The 25,768-nt window shown below is 50.5% G+C and overlaps 1 protein-coding gene across 5 annotated transcripts in view; it reads right to left on the bottom strand.

The window, feature by feature from the left end:
- SHANK3 (SH3 and multiple ankyrin repeat domains 3) overlaps positions 1 to 25,768 on the bottom strand; it is a 372,580-nt gene that overhangs the window by 54,785 nt on the left and 292,027 nt on the right. For all 5 annotated transcript variants that reach the window (XM_072856101.1, XM_072856081.1, XM_072856107.1 and 2 more), the window contains exons 16-17: positions 23,896 to 24,020; positions 507 to 642 (exon numbers count right to left, since the gene is read on the bottom strand). In XM_072856101.1, coding sequence (XP_072712202.1) covers positions 507 to 642; positions 23,896 to 24,020 — 261 coding nt within the window. The remainder of the gene's footprint in view (positions 1 to 506; positions 643 to 23,895; positions 24,021 to 25,768) is intronic.

Genomic DNA, 25,768 nt, shown 5'->3' with positions numbered 1-25,768 from the left:
CACAGCCTGCCGCTGGCACCACGGCTGCAGGCCCAGAAGCAGCTCTGTTCCCGAGGAGGAGCCGGCTCCAGCCTTCGCTGAGCACGCACAGCTCGGGTGTGAGAACAGAGCTGCCGGTGTCCTGCAGCCTGGCCGCGGACGGGACCTGCAGGAGGCCTGGCCGGCAGCTGCCGGCTGTGCCGGCCTTCCCCAGCGTCAGCGGCAGCGCTCTGCCGCAGCCCCTCCACCCGACCGCCGTTCCTGTCCCCCCTGCACTGCTCCCAGCCGCAGCTGCCGGGCGCCGGCACGTCCCGCTGTGGCAGCACAGCGTGCGCGGAGGTTTCTGTGCCGGGATGGGCAGGTCTTCCCCTCGCGGTACCCTCCTTCCTCACCAGCTGCAGCTCGGCAGCCTCACGGCCGTCCACCCATATCGGGCTCCTCCCGGCAGACCCACGGGCTTCTGCACGTCTGCTCACATTTATGCGACGCAACACCCTGCTCAGAGAACCACGGGACTCCACACCTACCCTTCTTCCGAACAACTTCTTCTGACTCTGGCTTGCGGCTGACGGAAACAACCTTCATCACCAGGTGGTTCCCCCCTTGCCGGATCAAGGAGACCACCTGCTTGTGCCCCACCTTCACCACGTTGACACCATTCACCTAGGACACAAACAGAAGAGAGCAGTGTAAAGGCTGGCTGTCACAAAGAGAGCGGGCAGAGGGCAACACCGATGGACGTCAGGCCACAAAACCAGATGATTTTGCATCGCAGCATCCGTTTTTACAGCCTAGCACATTTCGTATTTAAGCTGTCCCTGTGGGATGTCACCTATCAGCGACCTCAACCTTCTGGAGACGCTGAGGAACCTGCAACAGGCCAGCACAAAGCGGTGCACATCAGGGCTGCAGCCCGGCGGCAAGAGCTGGACCTCCCCCTGGGCCGTCAAGGCAGATCACTAAAAATGGGCATTTCCCAGTTCTGCCTGCGCACTGGGCAACCACAGGGGAGGCTCCTGGACCTGCAGGTCTCGAGCTGTGCCGCAGGCCTGCAAGAGGCGCGGGAAGAGCAGAGGCACCCGTGCAGGGCGGCGTGCAGAGGGACTGTCCCAAACAGCTCAGCCGCCCTGTCCCCACCAGCAGCAACCCGTGCTGTACAGACGGAGACACTTATCTGCTCCCCCAGCTATCGACACGCTGGTCGACTCCTTCCAGGGGTCTACAGGGCACGTGCTGAAGCTCATTCCTGTCATCGTTTTTAGCGATAGCACAACCTATTAGTTTCTTGGACAACAAGCACTGGGCTGTGATGGCAGTCTAGGCAATCTCTAAGACACAAAACCAAGAAATAAACTGGAAAATGCAACCGTGGCTATCTAACAAGTAGCAAGGAACATCAGGGTCTCCACGGGGCATTAACAGATGGACCCTCGCTTTGGGTAACTGAGGTTGGGGTGTAACGGGGATGAGGATGCTGCAGCTCAGATGCTTCACTGCTGGAAAGACGGGTTTCAACTTCTGCCGCTCAGTTACCCGCTTTGTAAAAGAACCAGACGTGTTTGCACACTTTGGCACTCACTTTTGAAATGTGCTGCGTACTCCAGGACTCTGCTACTCTAGGTGTAAGATAACAACTGATGGCAAATAACAGACAAGTGATTATCTGTGGGCAATAACTATAGAAGCACTTATGTTACTACTTACGTCCCTATTTATGTTTCCAGGAGTGGAGCATTCAAAAGACGGGTAATGACAGGATTTAGGTTGTCCATGCAACATTAATTTCATCACCTAAGTTCAAGACCAGAAACATTACAGCTAAGCTGTTGCATGCCACCGACTACAGGTCTCAAAGACACCAGGAGATGGAGAATTCTGCCCTTCCTCTGCAGGTTTGCTCCAAATATTTAGTAATTCCCATCGCTTAAAAAAACCCAAAGCATTCCTATATTACTATCAAGAAATCCGTTTTCCGTCACAGGCTCTAGTGCTACCCTTCCTCACGCACAGTCCCACCTCCCTCACTACCGGCACCGGCCCTGCGCCACAGCGATCACAAGCACGACGCACTGAAATGCAGAACTGTCCTGGATGCCGGAAACTTCGGCATTTCAAGAACGTGTGGGGTTTATGTGTTTCAACTCCAGCTGGAGATGTTTCATCTTTAGGGTAGACTGAACTGTTGTTTAAATAATTAAGAGTATGTAGGTTATAACATTTGCAATACGTGAGCCATAGTGCTGTTTTCTATGAAAAACTGTAAAAAATATAAAACTGAAAAAAGGGGTTAAACTAAATTCTGAAACGGAACATCAACATTTGCTAAGATGCAAAGCTTCTGAAACCATCATTTTATTTCAAATATTCAAGTACTCATTTGATTCAATTTTGATTATAATTGATTCAATAATTATTCAATTTGCATGAAAACACACGTTTTCCTCAGAAAATTTGATTTCGATGAAATTACCAGCCTACTCTAGTTAAATCACCTCTTAATCTTTTTTTTGGACGAACTGGATGGGATGGATTGAACCCCGGAGCACGGTTATCCTGTGTTTCCTCCTGATCCCAAACCACTTCAGCAGTTTGTCTTTGCAAGCCCTTTAGTTTTCCCCAGCGCCGTCGCAGAGCAGAGCCCAGGGCTGCGCGGCGCATCCCCGGCACCGCAGCCCGCGGGCCCCCTGCGCTTCTGTGATTTATGAGCCGTGATTTCGGGCTCATTTCTAGAACGCGTATGAAATCACCGAGCAGCATCAGGTCTTGAGCCAGGTCCTGGAGAGACCCACTAGGCACCCCGGCCAGCGACGGCTCCTCGCTGACAGGTACCTGCCAAGACCCGTCATCTGGCAAATTTGTGAACCACTTCCCAGGCGCTCTGCTGGTTTTGTACGCCGCGGCTTTTGTAATGTTATTTTGTTCCCCATATGTTATGGGGAAGTTATACGGCGGTGAACAAAATCTATTACATCTTAAGTTACCTTTAACAAACAAATCTGACACCTCAAAGAATGAAATGAAATTTGTTTTGTGAGGTCTTCTGCTGGTAATTTTATTCTACTCTTTAACTCTTTATCAACTGCCTACAGTATCTGATTGTTTATTTTTTGCCAGCAACTGGTATCAGACCCACAGGTTTATAATAAACTGGCTCATCCCCTTGCCCCTTCCGAACGCCAGCACTCTGCCACTCTCCTGGCACTGCCCCAGCATCATACAATTACACAACGCAAATACTGAAAAATTACCACCTGGAGGATGCTTACAGCTTCAGTTACTAACGGCTTGCAAAGCATTTCATCATCTGCATGTGACACATGACCATCACCCTGCCCCCTTCCAAATAAAGAACAGAACTACTGACAGAACATGCCTGTGCTTTCTGTTTCATTTTTAATCACCCGAACTTGTCCACCCAAATGGGCAGCAGTTCAGATTTTTTAGGTTACTCGAATGCAGAGAAGCAGGAGTGGGAGGTTTTGACCCTGCGGGCCGGAAAGGCAGGACCTGCTCCCTCTGCTCCATCCCGGCGGCACAAGCCGGGGTACGTGGTCTCCAGGGAGAGAGCACCGACTGCTGTGGCATTGCCCGGCAGAAGCATGACCCGAGCACCGCATCCTGTTGGTGTTCTGGCAGACTGCTGGTGTTTTTGCCGACAGTCAAGTAACAGATGGAAAATGTTGATTTTCAATTGATTATAACTTGGTGAGATCCAGCATGAGGAAAAGGTACCAACGTGGTCGGACAGCTTTTTGCCCAACGTGTTTCAAACGTGCCCATAGATGGACAACTCCTACAAAAGCCGTAAGAGGGCAGCTTAGCCTGTCTTGTGCAACTTCATCTGCCGCTGGCACTCCTGGACTGCCCAGAGTGTGACAAAGCAGCAGCGGTGAGAGCAACACCGGCTTTACAAAGCACGCTAAGGGCCAGCCATGAAAGACAAGAAAAACATGACGCTGGCCAGTAAGTGCAGAGAGTCTCAGTGCCACGCTTGCCCGGGGCCGCCGACTTGACCCTGTGACTCTCTGAAACACCCTTGGCCAGGAGGACGTCAACCCAAAGCCACAACCAAACTGGCCAGAAACGTGCGGGTTGGGTTAGGTTACAAAGTCTGCACTCGCTGGAGTGTGAATGTGAGTAATTTGGCCTACAGGAAAAAATAACATCTCTGCTGCTGTTTAAAACAGAGGGAACAGCACATTAAAGGTCCTTCAGTGACAACCTCACAGTATCGGTCCCACTTTGCCAGGCCTTTTCTGTGAAACATGGAGTAAAACCATGCAGGTGCTCAAAACCCAGGACACTGCAGCTCCACCTGACCAGCAGGAAAGGCGTCTTGCAGAAAGCAGATAAAAAAAGCAGTCAAGAGGCTAAAATAACATAGGAGGTCAAGAATGGATGTTATACAGTAAAGCTGACCACAGGGGAGACTGGTCAGACAGCTGCTTGTACTATGCAAGAATGCTGGGGAAAAAAACCCAATTTCTGAAAAATACGAAATCCTGATTCACCCCTGGTTCCTGGTGACACCCAAGAAAATGAACTACAGAACTCTGCAACTGCACGCTTTGGCTGAACACTCATCCGAGCAAAGTTTCTCTAACAGTTGCTCTTGAAAAACTAAAAATACAAAGAGAAGAACACATCTGATAAACAGGTTAGCTCACCGAGAAGATTGTGTGAAGATTTTCAGCTCTTTTTCAGCTTCAAAGCTGCGCTGAGTCAATATGGCACGATAAACCGCGTGTACCGAGATCCCAGAGCCTGGCACCGAAGCTGGGTTTATAACCTCCAGGGAGGTGAGCTCTCATCAGCGGTGAGCAAACCAGTGGCTGGAGATGCTGTTCCACAGCGGGGAGGGAGACCCAACACCAGCACCTGCAGCCTACCGAAGGGCTGCCAGGGGAGGCCGCAACAGCCAGAGACCCCGGGCGTAAGGTGCCCGAGAGGGAACAGCGGCTGCGGTTCGACGATGCTGCTGATCCGCCGAACGGGGAGAGGATCTCAGCCACGCCATCCCCCACCTTCAGCAGTAAGGAAACGTCAGAGCTGCGCTCTCAGGAGCACAATACCATCTCCCACAGGAGGAAGAAAAGCACTTAGACATGAAAAGAGGAGGCAGCAAAATGAACAAAGCAAACTGTTTCATCTCTCTGAGCAGACCCATGCACGGAGGATCCCTGTCACACAGACAGCCTGGGGCTGTCTGACGACATTAGAGCAACGCAGGGGAATTGCCTGAGACACACACACAAAAATCAGGTTTTGGTCCCAGTCTATGAAGTGCAGAGATGAGTCTTCAAGAAGACCAGCGGCTGGGAGTCCTGCCCCTTGAACTAAGCACTCCAAACGATTGCTGGCCCTCAAAGGGGGAGGTGTTGGAATGAGAAAGATCAGGCAGGCAGTGGTGGAAACTTGACTGGTTTTGATCCAGCAAGAAAGAAAAACTTCCAGTTTCTTGGACACAACTGCCTGAAGAGGACGCCCTGCTCTTGGAGATATGCTTTTGGCCTGGAAGGAGACAATAGATCAAGAGTCAAATCATGCAGAAAGTGTCTACAAAACAGAAAAGAACATATATAGGAATGTGAAGACAATATGTCGAAGTCTGGGCATTATAAACTGCTGCAACTATCTTCTGAGTAGCCAAATGACGCACAAATGACTGGCATCTTGTAATGCCACTGTCAAGGACAGGGAACTGGGCTAATGGACCATCAGTCTGGGCCAGTGGGACATTTCATACACTGCCTGATCCCTCCCAGCAAGCTGATAAGGATATGAAGCTTTAGTAGTCGTCACAGGAGATAATGTCCCGTTCTCCTGATCATCTCAGTAGCTTTTCTATGCTCCTGTTCCAGCCTGAATTCATCTTGAACACAGATTTCTACGGCGGTGGATATTACTCCAGATGAGCTCTTATGTGACTTGAGTAATAGTACTAATACTTCCCCCCTTGTGACTGGCCAACGAACCCCTACAGCAGAAGAAAGCTCTGAAGAGACAGGCAAGGGCTATGTGCTCTTGATGCTCAGGGAAGAACGTAGGGAGCGACTGACCAGAGCTGTTGCAATGAAAGCTGAACCGATCTCAACACCAAGGGGGCCAGGGACAGTCTTTGTTTTAGATCAAGCGGCTACAGCAGCTGAGTGGATCATCCAGCTGCGCCAGGTGAGTGGATCAACTGGCTGTACCAGCTGAGTGGGTCAACCAGCTCTGTAACGTCATCCTTGAATTAATGAGAAGAGCGCAGAAGTCTTCCTGAGTTAGCAAGACCAGAATGGGGAGAAGGACTGTGTAAGCGAATTAGCCCAACAGAAAATATAAAACCGAACAACAAACAGAAAGAACTCAAAGACAGCAACGGGCTTGAGCTGGTGTCAACCCACTTATGCCTTTGAGGTGACTGGGTACAGCCAGTGTCGTGATGGTGAGCAGATTATAGAGACTGGTAACAAGAATCACATCTGTATGGAGATTCAGCTGTATACTGCATCTGCTATACTCTGCCAAGCGTGATTTATATTGGCACTTAATATAAGTACATTGCTGCACCACTCTGCTAAATCAAAATACTGTGTAATGTTAAATAACTTCAAATAAGTGAATTTGGTGTAAAACACTGAACCCACCACGTGTGGAATATCTAAAAGCAGCTGGTCAGAGTCCTGGGCTGTGACCTGGGTTCAGCACATCTGGCTATTCTAAAGCATGAGAGAACTTCCTCCTCGAGGAGATGCCACCTATGAGGAGACCAATGGTACATTTGTGCAGTCCCCAGCATGGTGCTAGCAGTGCTGGGACAAACAAAATGTTCCCAGCTAAAGTCAGGCTGCGGGAAAAAGAGAACAGAAAACTCTGTCCCCGTGCAAGGAAGGAATCCTTTAATGGTGATCGGTATCCAAAGCTATGACAATGCAGTGCTTGACTTTGAAGGAGGATAAAGGTACCATCCCTGCAGCTTCAGCAAGCATGCTGTGGTCCATTCTGGACACTTCATTACCCAAATGATGTTAACCAGTGAGAAGCAGCTTTGAGAAATGCGCAGTATTATCAGAAAATTAGAAGGGCTGAGTTCTGAGGGAAGTCTGAAAGAACCAGGCATTATGTGGTATCTGTCCATACCTTCATTATGCGGTGTCTGTCTGTACACAAGAAGCCTGACCTGGCAATGAATCACCTGAATCACGCACGTTCCCAGGAATAAGAAGTTACTTAGAGGAATGCAAGCTCTGAAGCCTGAAATAAGTTTGTCCTGCTGCAGAGCTCCGTTATGGACATCTACCAGAAGAACGACGGGTCCATCAATCAGGATATGCACAGACCACTACGCAAAACTCAGGGGCTTTGGGGGTAAATCTTCACCAACAGGAGCAAACCCGTACGTCACTCCAGAGAGTGGAGCTCTCTGGATTTCTGATTGCCAACTTCACCCTTTCAGCATCTCAAAGCACTCAAACTGGAGAAAGGCTGCAAGATTATCCAGATCCCAAGATGCTCCTTCCGAGAACCTGAGCTCTAAACTCTCTTTCCCACCTCTCTCTCAGGCAATCTCATTCTCTGGGCATAGGACGTACTAGTGCAGAAATGTTGGAAATGGGATTTCACTAAAATCCATGACTGTGGTTATCCAGGGGATCTTCTGTACATGCACTGAGATCTGCAATGAGCTGTCTCCCTCCAAGCCGGGCGATGGAATTAAATACCCACACACCAGAGCTATTGCCCTCATCAGCCCTGCTTCAATATGCTGAGCAAGATGGACTCCTTAAGCCTCAAACCTTTTTTCAGCTCGTGAATCACTCTGAGGCCCTTTTAGAATTCCACTCAGTAACGCCAGATTCACCCTGCGGTGCGAATGTCTGACTTGCACGAAGTGATGTTTTAGCGGTCTTCCAAAGCTGCAACCAGAATATGCGAGTTCACGTAACTCTGGAAGTTTGTCCTTTACATATACAAAATCTCTCTGCCACATCCTACGCAATCAACTAACATTAACACAATTATCTTGGAGAAACCCATGCCCTTTGCTGAATTACATTTTTCCAGGGTAATTCCATATCCTGTAACCTACATTCTTTGCTTGCAGAGACGTCACCTTGCACGGGCTGCTGGAACATGGCTGCTTCATCAGGAAAGCCAGATCGTTCCGCAGCAGTTCCTTCACTGTCAGCCATTCCCCGGTGTTTGTGATACCTGCAATCCTACAACCATGGGGTTTTGTCACTATTTTGAAACACTGATAGAAGTGTTGAGCTGCGGGGATCAAAAATTGTAAAGAAGCCTTGCTGGTGATGGCCCCACACGCTGGTACCTGCCCCTCAGCAGCTGCTTTCTGAAATGTGCCCCTGCGTGACTTTGCAATGCTTCTACGCCACGTTCGTCCCGTTAATTCCATTTACTGTAAGGTTATTTATACACAAGTCACATGGTTATTAAGGAAGTCAAAACATACCGCATAAACACAGCCCTCGCTTTAACCAGTCCTATGATGCTGTCAAGAAAAGAGAGCACGTTTGCTTCCACCTTCCATGGAACCACGCTGTATGATATTAATTGCATTTTCATTCTCTAATACTTTGTTGATTGTGCTCCAAATTAATTGCTTCATTATTTTACCCAGCATTGATGCTGAGCTAAACAAGCTACAGTTTCCCAAATCACCTATTTTATACCCTCAGAATATTAGAATAGCAACAGCCCTCTACCAACTCTTCGAAATTTCATAGATTAGCAAGATTTTGAGGTATTACCATCAGTGGCTCAGACAACTCCTCAGCTAGGCTCTTTTAGACACTTGGGTATATGTTATTCAAGCCTGTTAATTTGAGTATGTTTATTTTTAGCAAATACTATCTCACTTTCTCCTTGGTTACAGCTGGGAAACTTTCTGTTCCAAGCACATCATATGGATAGATACATCCTCCTGATTTGTTCCAAACTCAGAACAGAACATTTCTGCCTTTTTTTTTTTTGCACCAGAATATACAATTTTATCATTTACATATAGAAATGGATCTCTACCAGACTCTTTTTTTTCTTCTAATGGTCTAAAATTTCTTATTATCTTTAAGTATTGGCCTTTGATATTTCCTTTGGCTCCCCTTATCAACCTCCTACACATTTTAGCTCAAATTAACCACATTTCCTTCTCCCTTACTTGCTAACCTTTCCAGTAAGAAGGGGATACATGTGTCTGTAAGTAATATTTAACTGCTCCTTCATTATCTCACTGAAGTGGGTGATGTCTTGCCCAGCAGATTTTTCCCCCCTGATTTTTGGACTGCATTTAGCAGCATGTCCTCAAATAACCCTCAGATTTTGTTAATTATGTAAAATTTATGTTCCCAAATATCAAAATCTGAGGTTCAGAAAAATGGCACTCTTTCCTCCCCAGGAGACACGCACAGTTGCTGACGTGCTCTGCACGTGATAAGCACGGCCAGAGCCCGACCGCCAGATCTGCTGCTCCACCTGCACGTTTTTATTGGAGCCATCAATTCTTTTATTTAATCTGTCAAATGAAATTAATACTCGATTACATTATCTCACAGCAACGATATTTCACTAGAGGCAGAAGAGACATTCAGCAAATGTTCCCCTCTTGAACTAACCTCTGCCGTAGCAGGTTTTCCCCTTACCCGTAAGGGAAGGTGACTGGTGGGGTCTCTTCAGTACCAGCACAAACACCGCCCCAGGAACCTTCGCGCTGCCCTACGCATCCCGCTGTTTTGGCAGTGAGATCCCAAGTCGATAGTTAATTGCAATTTTCTTTTCTTCTAACAATGCTTTTGTATGACTGGATCATGCAGAGCTAAATAATGAAAATATCCACAAATTTATATCCATATTTGTATTTACTGTCCATAAGTCCTGTGCGTATACACACACATGCACAATGTATGTATAAAATGGAAGTGCACGTACAAAGGCTCTTGTCTACATCACTAGTTACAGGCTCCTCAAGGAAAAAAATCAAGGATCTAAAACCTGCCAGGCTCAGAGGAAGATACAAGCCTAGACACTACAGACCGTGCTCTTGAATCCTGGTCAGTTAAAGTAGGATTTTCAAAACCCCATGCCCCGATAGGTCTAATCTAGTCCTAAACTGTGGCACTTTCACAGCCTGGCGCTGTCCCGCTGACTCCAGCGAGCTGGGCGAGCACTAACTGCGTCCCGGTGTGATTGTCTGCATGTATTTTGTTCTGGTGCTGGGCACGGAGGGGCAGTCCCCCGACACCCTCTGCAGCAGCTACCAGATTCAAATCCCACTTCGTTCAAAGGTATCCCAGTGAAGCCCACTGCTGAACTCTGCATGACTGCCTAAATCTGCGCAGTTTGAGACCTCCCCTCAAGAAAAACCACATTTGTGCTACTGCATTTCATCCAGCTACACGACACTGTAACAGTCACAGCCACTTCCCCTGCCTTCTACAGATTACCTACCATAAGCAGAGCATCTTCGAGATGCACTGCCCGCAAGCACTTTCGAACTCTGGCTGAGTGCACATCCCAGGGCTCAGGCACAGACACTTTGCCTTAGCAGTACCTGCAGGATTTGGGACCCAGGCTGTCTGAACGTGGTAGGAAGGGGTAGAGCCCACCTACTCCTATTGTTCTGCCAAACCTTTCCGTTCCGAGTGAAAGAGCCCAGAAGACATCGTGACCGTGTGCTGGACGCCAAATTCCTAGGAACGTGTGAGCAGTTACCTCCTTTTCTCCTTCAATTCACTTACCCATGTGCATCCTCACTCAACGGTTCATGCCACGCAGCACCGCCAAAGTGAAGAGGTGACAACAGCAGACAGTCCCTACCCGGGGAGGTGCCAGCACTGCTCTCCCCAGCCCTGTGTCTCACCTGGAGGTCGCAGCACCGGCAATGACGTTAAGGGTGGTATGCACCGAATTCAGGAATGGAGACGCTTCCCAAAGGCAGCCTGGAGGACACCTGAGCCCTACTGAAATGTGCCTGGAGCGTTGCTGGCACCTCCACCTCGGCTACCAGAATCTTGCCCTGCACTGCTCTCCAGTAAGACGGTCTCTGCACTCGGGTACTGCCTTCTCAGACACCTCTGCTGCAGAATGCTAGAGGTGCTGGGGTCTTCCTAACAGATTTTGTCAAATGGATAAAGAAGAACAAAATGCATTTAAAATGGAGAGAGCTCTGCCCTGGAAGAACAAAACTCGGGAAAGAAGCCAGATACAATTCAGAGGCCACCTTGGCTAACAACCTTCAGCGGTTCTGACAGGTGACTTTGTGCTGGCAAAAAGTGAAGAACCATATTAGGGCTTTTGCTCTCTACCCTAGCTCACGTTATTGTCACGGGAACGGCTGCCACCAGACATGGGACAAAGACACCACGTGCCAGCCAGCACTACTCCCCTGGCAGGTTTGCTGCCTGCCCCAGGGCCTGGATTGGTGGTGTTGTGGAAGGATGTTGGGACTCCTCTGCCCCGCTGACTGCTACCCCTTGTTGCTCATCCAGGTGGGTGACAGTGATGCATCCAGGAAAAACACTGAGCAGCTCAAAGGCGACTGCAGGGCTTTGGGGTTAAGGGCGATGGAGACACAGCAAGAGTGTTCCAGCTATGTTCTCAGCACAGTCTGATCCCAAAAACTCTTCTGGCTGAAGGAGATACCCACTGTGGAGCGCGCATGTCTGCCAGACTGATGCCTGGCTATGCAGCTGATGCTGCCAGCTACCATTCAGCTTCCTTCATCCTGGTGCCTCACGGGAAGATGATGGAAGACTACTAGGAAGAGAAAGACCCTGTGTAACTACAAGAGGGAAGAACACCTTTGAGACCACGCTTGTTGCTGTGGAGAGAAGGGTTTTAAACTAAGGTCATCAGAGAACGGGGACCTAAGCCAGAGATAAGAGAGGAAGGTATGGAGGAGGTATGCCAGTAAAGGTCCACAGGGCAACACTCATTTTCTTGTCCAGAGCACCGGGTGTTTGGAGGCTTTCCTCAGGTTCACAGAGCGTGGACAGCAAACATGAAGAACTGCATGTCCTGCTGCGGTCACAGGGCTATGATGTGGTCAGACTCAGAGACTTGGGACAGCATGCGTTGATCAGGACGTGCCTACAGGCTGTTCAGGAAGGACAGGCAGGGAAGGGAGGTGTCTCCACATGATGGAGCTCCCAACTGCACAGAGCTGCAGTGTGGGAGCACAGACGCCTTCTGGGAGCCTCCGGATCTAGGCTAGGAGCAGGAGGGACGCTGGGTCTGTTACCACTGCCCGAGAGGAGGTGGTGGGTGAGGTCGTCCATAAACAGCTAGTGGACGTCTCGCAAGCCCTCATCCTCTCTGGGATTTCGACTGTCCAGGCATCTGCTGGGAAGGCAACGGATCACTGGCCAGGAAATCCAGGAGGCTCCCAGACCGCTGGTGACAATTTCCTAACACAAACACCGGAGAGGGCTGCTAGAGGTGACCTTCTGCTTAACTTGCTGCTCACCAATAGGGAAAAACTGGTGGTGAACGTGGTCACAGGGCAGCAGCAACTGCGAGATGGCTGCATTGAGCATCCGGAGGAAGGCTTGAAAGGTGAGTGCAGAGCTAGGATCCTGAGGTTCAGGACAGACTTCAGCTTCCTCAGAAGCAGCCCAAAGAGAAGGGGGTGGTGGTTTTCCAAGACAAAATTTTGAGATCTCAGGAACAACCCACCAACCCTGTTGTTTAGGAAGACTGGGTATTTTTGCAGAAGGCTTGCTTGATAAGGTAGCAAGCTTCTTAATGACCTAAAATGCAAAGAGCACACGCAAGAAGGAGAAACAGTGACAGGCACCAAAACAATAAAACCATTGCTCAAGCACTAGGGACAATATCAGGAAGGCCAAAGCCCAGCTGGAGCAAAGACGATCAAAAGACATTAAGCAGAACAAGGACATCTTGTAGTGGTACACTGGCACCAAAAGGAAGTTCAGGGAAAATGCGAGTCTGCTGATGAAAAATCAGCCATGGACACTACAGACATGACCAAAATGCGTAACTTCGCTTTATGTCTCAGTGTTCATGGACGAAGCGTGCTCCCAGGCCTTGGAGTGCAGTGGACAATATAAGACAGGCAGCGAGTAGTGGGGAAGCAACAGGTTAGGGACTTCTAAGAAGAGCTGCGCATCCAGGTCCACAGGCCCAGTGGGATTCAGCACAGGGGGCTGAGGGAGCTGCTGAAGCGATCGCGAGGCTGCCGTCTATTCCCTAGGGGAAATCAGGGTGATTTGGAAGGTCCCTGCAACTGGTCCCGAATGTGACGCCTTTGAGAAGGGAAGGAGAGTCAGCCCTTCCCCAGCCCTGTTAGGGCCACGGAGCACGTCCTCTTCACGCACAAACATTTGAAGGACAAGAAGGCAAACAGGAACAGTCAATACGGGTTTCCCAACAGCAAATTGTGCTTAACCAGTATAACACGACTGTTTTCTGTGGGCAAGGGGAGTGGTGGACGTGACATACCATGACTCCAGCAAGGCTTCTGACACTGACTCCCACAGCATTCTCATTTGGAAATGGAGGAGCTATGGACCAGATGCATGGACAGCTAGGTGGGCTGAGAATTGAGTGGACTGTTGCGTGAAAAGGTAGTGATTAATGACCGGTCAGCTGGCAATGAGCAGAGTGATCTAGGGGCCAGGCCAGGGGCCCATCTTGTTCAACACCCTCATCAACAACACAGATGACACAGAGGACACCCTCAGTAAAAGTACAGATGATATTAAACTAGGGGGAGCGTCTGACATAGTCAAATGCAGAGCTTCAAACCAGAGGGGCCTTGGGAAATCTGAGGACCGAGCTTACAGAAACCTCATGAAGTCCAACAATGGGAAGAAGAAAGGTGTGCACCTGGGGTGGACCAACCCACCCCATTGGTCCAGGCCCAGGAGAGACTGCCTGAGTAGCAGCTCTGTTCAAGAGGCTGAAAAGGGATTTACAATGATTGCCAAGCTGAGTATGAGCCCGTAACGGACTCTCACAGAGAATAAGGCAAGCTGCATACATGGCTACGTAACAAGCAGCCTGGGCAGCAGATCGAGGGAAGTTATTGCCCTTTTTACTCAGCACCAGTGAGGCTGCACCTGGAATATTGTGCTCAGTTGTTGGTCATTGAGTTCAAGAGAGACAGAGAAAAACTGAAGAGGGTCCAGACCCAGATCGCATGACAAAAAAAAAACAAGCAGCCTACCACTGCTTGCAGGGCACTTACAAAGATGACCGAGCCAAACTGGAAGTAGCAGATGATGTAATGAATGTGGCCAACAGCCACAAATGGTGGTTTGGGAGCTTCAGGTTGGACTCAGACTTCTGCAAAAAAAAAATCTCCCAGGAGGGCGGTACAGCCCCAGAACAGGTCACCAGAAAGACTGCAGCACCACCATCCTGCAGACGGCTTCCTGCAGAAGGTTTCTAAGGCTTGGCTGGACAGATCCACAGCTGACCTAACGTAGTCCTTCTCAGAGCAGGATCTCAGAGAACCCTTCCAAGCAGCACTTCTATGACTCTACAGAAGAGAGAACATACAGCTGTGGGTTCAAAAGCTGGCTCAGGAGGAAGATCAGTACAAGCTTATGGTTTCACTGTAAAACAGAGTAATTAATTGATGGAAAAACCCTCAAAGATCCCCAGAGAGCCCTGACAAGGAGCGATGGGACAATATTCTCTCCACTTTCCCACTAAAAGATATTCGGAAACTGTACTGAGACACATGCTCAGGGAACTAAGAGAAAAATACCTCCATTTTAGGATGTAAGAAAGACTCATGTGTAACTGGGACACAAGTTTCTACAATGGATAAGGATTTGACCATATCAATGGATAAGGATTTGACCATATCTCAGGCTGAAAATATGGTCCACCAAGCCATGAAAATGCATCTGCTAATTGTCTGTCTGTTATTAAAAGGAGTATTTCTCACAGGAAATGAACAGTCTTCAGAGCCATCTGACATCCAGGGCACTGCGTGAAAAGCTGTACAGTTTCCAGAGACAGCTAAGAAAAAACATCTGGGAGGCTGGAGATGCTGCACAAGTGCACTCAGCAGCCAAAGAGAGGTAGCTGCAGTGACAGGGGAAGTAAAAAAAAAAAGCAGATTCTCGGCAGAGACTGGTCACATCCTGCCACCACTGAAGGTATAGCTGATGGAGGCATCTCTAGCAACACGGCCACAGTATGGCTTTCAGGACTATACATAAATAAACCCAGGCCTACATATGTAGCACAGGGTCTGGGATATGGTGTAACACTCTTGCCTACTCCATATGGGTCAACACACCTAGACATGATGCCTCTGCAGTGATGAACTTGAGGAAAGCCTTAGAGCTGTGATGAAACCTTGTGCTATTGAAGTTCTTGGCCCACCATGAACTGGAGGTGACTTCTGTGAAACAGATGGACTGCAATGAGAAAGCGAGCACCCTGGAGACGGGGAAATGAACCAGATCTCTTCTTGAGGCAAGGGAAATATCATGCTCAGAATCACGTTCAAAGACTGAATCTCCAAATGGAAGCATTGTGTCCAGGACGGGTTTCCTTCTTCTATGTCTGCTGCCGGAGGACAGCAAACAGGACAAACTCACATCAGTCTCAGTGTTACTTCTGAGTCTCCAGAGAGGTCAGCACCTCAGAGCATATGGACACCACAAAATCCTCTGACTTCACGTTGGAGAGGCATCGCTGGTTTGTTGTCAAGGGTTTGCCCCCCCTAAACCTGAGAAGTACCAATGGCAATTGCATATCCAGCTATATCGATAGTGCTGGCAGCACTCAGAGCCTAGCAGCTCCTCTGAGAGAACCCCCCGACAGCACAGAGAACACAACCTGAATGCTCCAAGGAGCTGCTCCACGTTTGGCATTTCCCGCCTGCAGGGCTACAGAATAATGTGCTTCTTGCCAAGAGACCACAGTGCTGGGATTCCCCTGACAGAACGTGCTGTCCACAAAACGGGGACTTACCCTGGAAAAAGTTGCCCTGGGACCCCTGTCCAGTCAGGGGAGAGCTGGTCAGTGAATCGACCAGATCCTGAGCATGATTTGTCTCCCTACGGCTAGGTCAGATGAGTTAATTACTCCCTGAATTCCATCTCCACATTTATTTGGTCTCCATAGGCAGAACCGGCAAACTGGACGAGGCAGGCAGGTGCAGGCACCCGGGTAACTGAAGCCTAACGTGAGGTGAGATGAATCCCACCATAGATCTCTACCGAAGGCCATGTACTGAGATCATCTGTGTCTGTGTTGTCGCAGCAGCCCTGTGGGCTGTAGGACCACAGCGGTACTTAGGAAATTAGAGTTCCCCGTGGACAGCTGGCACTGGGATGTTGAAACATGAACACGAACACTGACAAGCCAGTATCAGCCAAACCAACCAGAGAAAAGCAGCCACTTGGCTTCGTGAGAGAGCTGTCCGCCACTCACTCTGCTTGGAGCACGTACGATGGAAGTGCAGCTAAAAGAGATGCTGAGTAAACACTGAAGTTACTTATCTAGCTATTTCTATACATAGAAATACTGTGGGAGAGGGGGTGAGGGGTGGTGATCTCTGCGCTGGAAGATCAAGGGCAGAGCTTGATGCCTCTGATCCATCTGCCCTAAGCAAGCAGACGCTCTGGGAATTTTCTGTCCCTTCTCATTCCTGGTGCAGCCCATGCCAACCAACACAACAGGCTGGTCTGCCCCTGCCCCATCTGAATCACAGTCATCACAGATGGGGAAGGTTAGTCACTAGGAAGAAAGCGCGGCCTTCCTATTGGTGATGGTCTTCTTGGTCTTCTTTAGAAGACCCGATGATGCAAAATAACTTAGCTTGGTTCATGTATTTGTTTTAGCGTAAGAATCTGCAAAATAGCATCCTTTGGTTGCTGGATCAGCAGATAACAAAGGTGCTGAGGAGTTACGGCAGGAGTTTCACCTGGACTGCTTTTCTTGAAACCTGGGCAGATGGACGTTTTGGAGGCCTCTGGGCTTTTGCTAGGTAAATGCATGAAGCAGTGAGCATGGTCCTCTGAAAGCCCAACCAGAGGTGCAGTTTCAGCCTGACAGAGTAGCCATGGAGGGGTCAAGGAAAGGAAACAGACAGCGCTTATGAAGTAAACGAAGGGGTGATGAAGTAAATGAAAAACTAAGACCAAGAGTGAGCAGCAGCTCATGGGAAAATGCTGAAGGATTGCAAGACAAATGCAAGTGACTTGGCTGGATGCCCTGGCAGACCGGAGGGGCTGCCAATGTTCTGCCCGTTTTCTGCCTTCAGCCAGCCTGAGGCACAGCAGCTGGGCAGGCAGCCTCTGTCCAGGCTCCTAGCGGAGACAGGCACGCAGAGGCAGGCAGCCTGGGATGCATCGCTCTGCCCTGCTTGTGTGATACGCAAAATGATCGGTGCATCCCCCCTGTCTTGCAGGCTTTATTCTCCGCAAGGCAGCATTTCCTCCCGGTGGGCATGGCACTGAATGGGTCAGGACAAGCAGGTCCAGGCATCTGACAGTTCCCCTACAAGCTTACAATCTAGACGGTGGGTAAAATCTTAAGTAGTAATAAAACTGGGATCAGATTCCCGCCCAAAATACACTGCAGCAAGCAGGGGCTGAGTCAACACAAAAAGCAGGAGATTTAGCACTAGTGACCACGCCACATAGAATCATAGAATCATTGAGGTTGGAAAAGATCTTTAAGATCATTGAGTCCAACCATAAACACGGTTTGCTGGGATTAAAAAATGAACCTGTTCACTCCAATACAAAGAGAAGGCTTAAGTGTCTAGACCTCCTGAGAGAGAGGATTTGAAGCATGACAAGGAGAGCAGAAAAAGCAACAAGCCCAGAAGGCGAGGAAAAAAGAGACAGTATTTCTCTATGGAAGGAGAGCAAGGGCCAGATATTCCAGTCTATTATGGTACTTTAAAGCTGCAAATACTTGGAAGACTGGGGACTCGGCTGGTGTAAGGGCTTCGGCATAAGCTGTGAGGGCAAAATTTTAAACACGCTTCTTCTGATGCTTGAATTTCTGTTGATAGGTGGCATTGCAGGATTGAGGTTACATCTCTCCACAGTTCCAGGCTCCCTCTGCCACAGCTCAGAGCCAGAAGACAATCCGAGGTGGAGAAGCGTAAGGGAGCTGGGCAGCCTCGCAGCAGACGCTTCTGCTGAAACTGGGATCAGCACGAGATAAATTCCACCGGAGAGGGGTGAGCAGGCAGCGTACGTGACTATGTACAGGCTGCAGGCAGGATGATGGGCTGTTACTGTTGGATTACGCGATCAAAGGCTAATCACCAGTGCCATAACGGAGCAGAGGAACGATGACTGCGGGAGGAACCCCATGACCTGATCGGTGTCAGTGGAGCACCCCGGCTCAGCTCCCCCCAGGGCCACCGCAGGGGAAGGCTCAGCCCCCGGTCTGTGCTCAGGACCCATGGGACGAGCCGATGGGAGAGGCTCTCTCCAGGTCACCCTGCGGACCGAGGGCAACCAGTGCCTGCGGGGATACGGGACTCATTATAGGATGCCAGGAAGAGCATTCGGGGATTGTACCAGACCTACCAAGATGCTCAGTGAAAGGACCAAAGGCAGGAGAAGGGAGGGATGATGGTGGATCAGGCAAGAACAAGCACAGGAGAACAAAGGGAGAAGGGTGTGGAGGAGGCCAGCTGAATGTACCAGGTTGCTGGTCAGTCCGCTTGCCTGGCCATGCCCTGTGCCTGGGCACCACAGCCTGCTGCATCTTGTCACTGCACTACTTCGAACCATTTTTCTGGGTGCGGGTGTGCATGGAGGTACAGCTGCCAGCAACTGGGGAAGGGGCCATGAGCGGTAGGGCCCATAGGTGCTGGGGTGCCAGCAACTCCAGAGACCGGACTGCATGCATATTGTATGTTGATGCACGTGTAGGTGCATTTAATTTGCTAGGAATCGTCAAGCTGGATTCGCCAGCGAGTAGCATAAGAGGCTTGGAGCCAGGGATCAGAGAGGCCATAGACCTGGGGTAGCTACTGGAGAGACTGGGGGTCTGGGAATTTGCTACTGGAGGGCCCAGACTGACCCGTGGGTTTGACTACTGGTAAGGCCCTGTGTCTGGAGCAGCTGCCAGGGAGACGGGGTTGTGTTTCTGCCTGCCTGTGCATTAGGCAGCCGGGGTGACCAGGGGACTGGAGACCAGCGGCTGGATAGACCAAGGGTCTAAGGTCTGGGGAATCCAGTGCACATCTGTGTGCACGTGTGTGTGCACGTGGGTCGAGATCTGAGTACCAGCAAGCGGGTCTCAGGGGTTCACACACTCAGGTGCCAGTAGCTGGGGAGACTGGGGGAGCTGGAGGCCAGCTACTGGGCAGACTGGAGGTCCAAGGCCAGCTACTAGAGGGATCCATATTGTATACACATATGCATATATGTATATATTCTCTTCTGACAGGCTTCCATTCTGATCAGTCGGGGAGGACCAGGGTCAGGCCATTTGTGCTGTTTGTGTTTGCATGATGCTGGGTGTTTTCCGGTCCGCGTGGCGGGCTGTGTGCTTACGTGTATATTGTGCACACGTGTGTATGTGTCCCCATGGGGAACGCACGCTCTGCCTGGCTACTGACCGGACCGGGGAACGTGGAGCTGCAGCAGCCTTGCATCTGTTGGGTGACTGGATGTAAAGCTCCTGACAGTTACTGGGGAGCTCTCACTTGTTCAAGATCATCTGCTCCTCCTGGAGGGTTCTGGTGAAATTTTCCACCTTCACAAAATTAGGCAGAGGTTTCCTAGTTAAGTATGAACAGAGACCAGTCTTGCTGAAGGAATTATCAGGTGAGGACATCAATGCTCGTCAAATGAGTACCCTGAACTCCATACAGCCATCCCATGGATCTCGCTGACAAAGCCAGGATCAACGCACCCCCACTTGCCGACCAAACAGGCTTCAGCCTGTCGCACTGGTCCAGGCCAGTCATGGCACTCCATTGGTATGGAAGGTGCTGGTGGGAAATGAAAGGCTAAAAAGGCCAGGGAAGCAGCGTGGCACAGCAGGCTTGACCAGAGGGCTAGGACATTGCAGTTTAAACACGGTACAAGTAAGTCAGGTCCTGTACTGCAGTTGTTGTAGGTTGGTATTAATCAATCAAAAAGCCTCAGTGCTAAACGTTGAATTTCCCTGAAGCTCTGCTCCCACTTCTGGGGCAGATTCCCCTCTGCCCACCTCCTTCTCTGGGTGGTCTTTGCTGCCTCCCTCAAGCCGCCATCCGCTGGCTCCCAGGTATAACCTGTCGGGCAGCTCTGCCGGCTCCTCGTGCCGAGGCCCCGCAGAAACACATCTCACTCCTCCCCGCAAAGGGGAGCCTCGCGGAGGAACGGGAACTGCTGGAGCCCCCACCGGACTGCCTCCAGCATCCACAGCCAGCCACCCCTCTCCCAGCGTCAGAAGCTGATTTCATTGCTGAATTAGCGTGAGGAAGACTAGGGCACGTCAGGGCCTGCTTGGAGCTGTAAGCAGTGTCCCTGCCACCTGGTCCTTGCATGAAAGAGCCATGTTGTGGTACCGGAGGAGCTGTTCCCCACCACTGGGCAAGGTCAGCTCTCACGTGGAGACTGTCACTGCCACCAAAAACTTCTCTGCCTGCAAACACGTCTCAGGACTTCCCACCTGCACTTCTTCATTTGAATTTGCTAGCTCCAATGTGAAAGAACTTTACATGTATCTGGCTGTCTAGCAGTGATCTTCAATACTAAGAAAGCTTTAAAGCTAAAAGACTAGAGATTAATTTCAGCAAGAGATGGTCTCAGGCTACAAGTTACAAGGCTAGAAATGAAGTCTCACACTTAAAATGCCCATGCACCTTCCATCTCAATTTAACACATCTCTAATCCATACACTTGGACAGGTTGATGAAGATGGTCCCAGAGACCTGTGCAAGGCTTCAAGCTGTATTACAACATCTCCCTTTCTGAATATCGCCCTTGGGATGTGGCTTCACATTGCGGCAAAGTTGCTGTGCTCATTCTAAACCCACCTCCAGCTTCCCTTCCCAGGGAAACCACACATGCTTATTGCTCCACTTGCCATAGATTTAATGATCACGCAGCCACAGGGGAAGTCAGCTCAGCTAGCTGATCCAAAGGAAATGGTAACTCGCTGAGGGCAGGTTACCAGCTAAACACATTTATTCTGCAGCTGAACATCCACACTGGGAGGGAGGGGAGAGGGACTGCGAGTCTCAGCCGGGATGAGGCTGCTCTACTGCAGCACTAACCTCCTCCTCGCACCCCACGTGGCTTTATACGCATTTGAAATTCTTCCTTGCTTTGTAATGTTTCTAATAGGATGTATCAAGAAAGGTATCAGCTCTGTAACGAATTTGTCAGGTTTATGACAATTGGTACTTTGCTGGCGTTCTTTAGAGGCTGCAGAAGACACACCAGCAACGCAGATGACGTTGTTGGCAGCAGGCTATTTGGGTCATACAGCCTTTGCCAGCACCCTCCCGCTTGCAGCTTTTGGGGGACTTTCTGGCTGCAAGAACCATGCCCACGCGCAGGACAGACAGAGGACACGGCCCCACCGGGAGCTGCTCTCCAGAAGGTTTGGTGCAAGTACAGAGGGCAAATCTGGGCCCCGCTAACAGCAGAAAGGAGAGGAGAGGAGAGGTGTGCTCTCCCACAGGGAGTAAGGCCAAGCGCCGACCTGCACCTCTGCTGAGAGGTCCTCAAGCCTGGCTCCCCTCTCCCCTTCCCACTGTGGTCCACCAGCCGTGGGATTCCCTGGGCTCCCGGCAGCACGCGGCTCCACATCCCCGCACGTGGGCTGTCGGTCCTCCCGCCTGCCCGGCAGCAGCACCACGCGCGTGGGCACGGCACCACCGGTGGGACTCCCCGTTTTGGACAAAGGGCACAGCACATGCAGCACCTCGGCACGGACTCATCACGGCCCGTCCCTGCTTTGGGCACACGCTTTCCATCAACGACACGTTCAACATCAAGTCCATCGCTGTGTCCGAGGTACTCGGTCCGGAAAATGTATTGCTAGAAAGATCCCACAGAGCACTGATAGGACCTCCAGGGTGCATCGACCAACTGCCCGGGACAGAGGTGATGACCACCCCTGCAAAGGAGAGCATTTTTCAGCGTAAACTTCAGACTGCAGAGCGAATCGCAGCTGAGCTGAACAAAGCCTCACCACCCGCCGCCCCCGTCCCAGCAGCACTCCCAGAACCAGTACAACTTCGCACGTCCACCTGCCAGCAGCATGCAGCTCTGCTTGCCCTACCCCACGCACAACCACAACCTACACCACACCACCACCATGTTGGACCAATGCAGGTTTCATATACTGCATTACTGGGTTTAAAGCCTTAAGATTTTTGCATGGGAAGATGTGAGAAAGCAAAATCCCAGGGGATGCCAGCCCTTCCTCTGACCGCACGGACTGCCTGTCCGGTGTGCGCTGCTCAGCACTTGCTGTGAGCAGACTCGGCAGCGAAGCCTGGCCGTGCCACCCACCTCAAACCTTCGCACAAGGTTCCCCTTCCCATCCCATCTAATGCACGGTCGTTACGCAGACTCGGTGTCAATTCGGCCTCACTCCGAACTTCTGTCACTGTTGCTCCCTTGGAAGGGGAAAGATTCACCTCTCATCCCTTCCTGCACTGACAGTGTATACATCTCCGTTTGAAACAAACTCTCTGGGAGGCCTTTACAATTAAGGTACAGAAACGGGCATCTTGACTGAGTGATTCACAAACACTTTAATCATTTCTCAACTGCCTCATTGTAACAGCATTTTCTCTGGCTTTAAGAAAGGCAGACTTGGCCTATTCATACCATACCCATTTGGCATGGATTCTGAACATAATTTTCACTTGCAAGTACCACAGTAATGCCTCCTACACTTTCCTCCTATAGCAAGGAGAGTCCCTATAAACATTAACAAATTAATGTTATCACTCTCTTCTAAATCACTCCTTAAAACTATCCTCTGCGGCATTCACTACAAGATGAAGCAGCCGATATGCCAAGACTGCTCCTTGCCGTGCCCTCGCACTGTCCAGAGACGGCGAGCACCAGCACGGGAGCACCCCCGTCGTCCGGGCGCTGGGACACAGCCGTCACCGCCCGTACCGCGCAGATGCCGCGCGCCGTGCAGCACCTACCACCACGTTTCCCTGACCTGTCGCTGAGGTTCTGGGCATACACTAATACAAACAATAACAAAATGATAATAATGCCAAGCTGCGGGAGCAAGCGAGTGCTGTCACTGCTGGAGACCTGCCAGCCAGCTTCAGAGCCCTGCCCTGGTTTTCTCCTGTCTCCTGCCTGTGCCCGGGGAGACCGCGCCCCTATTTCACCTCGCTGTGCCTTGCGGCCGAGCCCGTGAGACACTTGCTTAACGTGAAGTTGCCAGTGACTCTAATCCTTGCTTTCCTTTGTTTTAAACGTAATCAGGAAAATCCAGTTGGCTGTGGCCTCGGAGCAGCGAAGGCAGTCCACAGCCTCCATCATCACCTTCTCGAGAAAGGGAAAGGGCCAAGGGCACACAAGAGCAGAGCCCCATGTACCTGGTCAATCTAATTCCTCTCTATAGACCCCAATGCTTGTACCACACTGGGCAAAGCTGTAATAAATATCAGTACAAAACAATCCCGACTGGCCTCCAGAGAGGGCCATTAGCGTCTTTTCTCCAACCTCCATTTCCCCCATAATTTCACTTAGCTGTCAGGGAACCTGTCAGCTCATCTTCTAGCACAGAGAACGTGTATCTGCTTGAATTATTGTACCTGAAGTACATTTTTTCATCAAGACATCCAGGCAGCAGGCATTTCAGTAACAATTATTACGCAGCTCTCCAAACACCTTATAAAGGAAAAGAATTTTTTGCAAGATGTAGGCCCTTGTCCTGCAGAGGAGGACGCTGCTGGCAGCCACCGGTCACTCTCCCTGCCGCGTCGGGGCTCACCTCAATCAGAAAGTCTCCCGTGCGAAGCCCTGCTCTCCAAGCGACACCTTCCACGTCCACTGATTCCAGGTACTGGAGCGCTGGGAAGGCTGGGGTTGGGGTGAACTCCTCAATTGGGGTTTCAGCTACAAAACACAAAGAGAGAGAGATTGAGACTGTGGCAAAAAGCAAGCAGAAGGTGGACAAGAATGTCCAGGAGCCTAGGAAAATCTCTACATATTGGTTCAAGAAGAGCACATATGCAAGGCTCAGCTTGACTTCAATGCAGGAACCAGAGCTGATGCTACATGCCTACAGTGTTCATCAGCTTAGACGCTGACATGGCCCCAGAGCCTGCTGGACACGTGTGACTCCCAGAGTCACATACCTTCCCACAAGGTCCCTAAAGCCTCATCCACCTCCCAGTACCACAGACGAAATGAGAACAACATCTGTGAATGATGCCAGGAGGGACGGAACTCGCTCCTGTGTCTACGTCTGAGTTAGCAGCTTCCAGGCCTCTTTCACAGTCGGCAGAGAAAAAAATCCTGCGCCCCATTCACCTGCGCTATTGCAGACAGCTGCTCCCAGTGCCTGGAGCGCTGCCCCTCGCGTACTGGTCCTACAGGAGACCGTTAGCTCAGGAGCAGAGGGCCACTTGCTGATGGACATCTACATCAGTCAAATGAACTCCATTCTTCACCAGTGAGGTTCTAACCGCATTCCTGGTTGAAAAACCTGCTCCTGCCTGCGAAAGAACACCATATCCAGGGAAAGGACGTTCTCAGACGGGCCCAGGCAGCACACTTACATTATCCAGGTCCAGCCCAGCGTGCTTCACTGCCCATCCAGGCTGAAGGAATTTTGCACGGGGGATGCCCAAGTTACAGCAGAGAGGAGCTTGTGTGATCTGTGCTACCTTGTGTGATGTGACCAAGGAACAAGCTTCCTTTGTTTATCAAGAGGACACTGTTGCAGGATCCACTAAAGAAATGAAGCAGAAAGGCCACAGCTGCTCTTTACCCATCTGGCCAGACTCTGGTCACCTGAAACTACCAGTGGTACCCAGATGGGTTGCTGTCCTCAGCAAAGAGTGTATCACCTGTGGCTGTTTCAGGGACTGGTCATGATTCTCTGAGAAGATTTTTGCAAACAGACCTGCGAACGGAGGGGATTCTTATCTTGCTACACAAGACCATAGCATTCCATCAGTGAGGACTTCTTCACTAGGCCTTATATGACTGGGAACACCTGAAGCGGATCCAGGAGAAGCTCGAGACATCCCTCTTCTAATGGCATGGAATCTCATTACTGGCTTTCACGTGTTACCAGACAGACGGCTGTTCCTAATAGCCCGTGCCACAGATGAGGACAGAGAGAAGTCACCTTTCCAAGAAAAGTGCTGGTTCTCGGCACTATGACACCTGGCCGCTTGTTTGCACATCCTTCAAGGGAGCAGTATCTGTACGGTCATTCCAGCCCTACCTCCACTTAGTGGTAGTCCCAGGACTAGGGATGGGATTGTGCCACCTCCAGTGAACGGCGCTGCCCTGGTTTTGGAGCTGTTCTCAGCCAGTAGCAGCCTCAAAGATGAAGCTGAAGATGGGCTACCAGATACAGGAGTGCTCAGCAAGTGGGGGGTGGGGGGTGAAGGTGCAATCTTGGAACCGCCTGTGCCAACTACTCTGTTTTCCCTGCCTGCAGAAACAGGAGACGGTGTTCCACATCACCTGACTGTCACGGACAAAGAACATTATTGACACATTAGGAATAAGGGGCTGAAAACCCCAGACACGCTCTGACAGATCTGCACTCCCCTGACGGTGTGATACACACTGGAGGGTCAGCGAGTGGGTTTTATTCCTCCTCTACCTGCGACAGCCACTTTGCTCAA

The sequence above is a fragment of the Ciconia boyciana genome, chromosome 1 (assembly GCF_034638445.1).
Source record: "Ciconia boyciana chromosome 1, ASM3463844v1, whole genome shotgun sequence".
Lineage (NCBI taxonomy): Eukaryota > Metazoa > Chordata > Aves > Ciconiiformes > Ciconiidae > Ciconia > Ciconia boyciana.
This window is presented reverse-complemented; position numbering and strand designations above follow the sequence as displayed.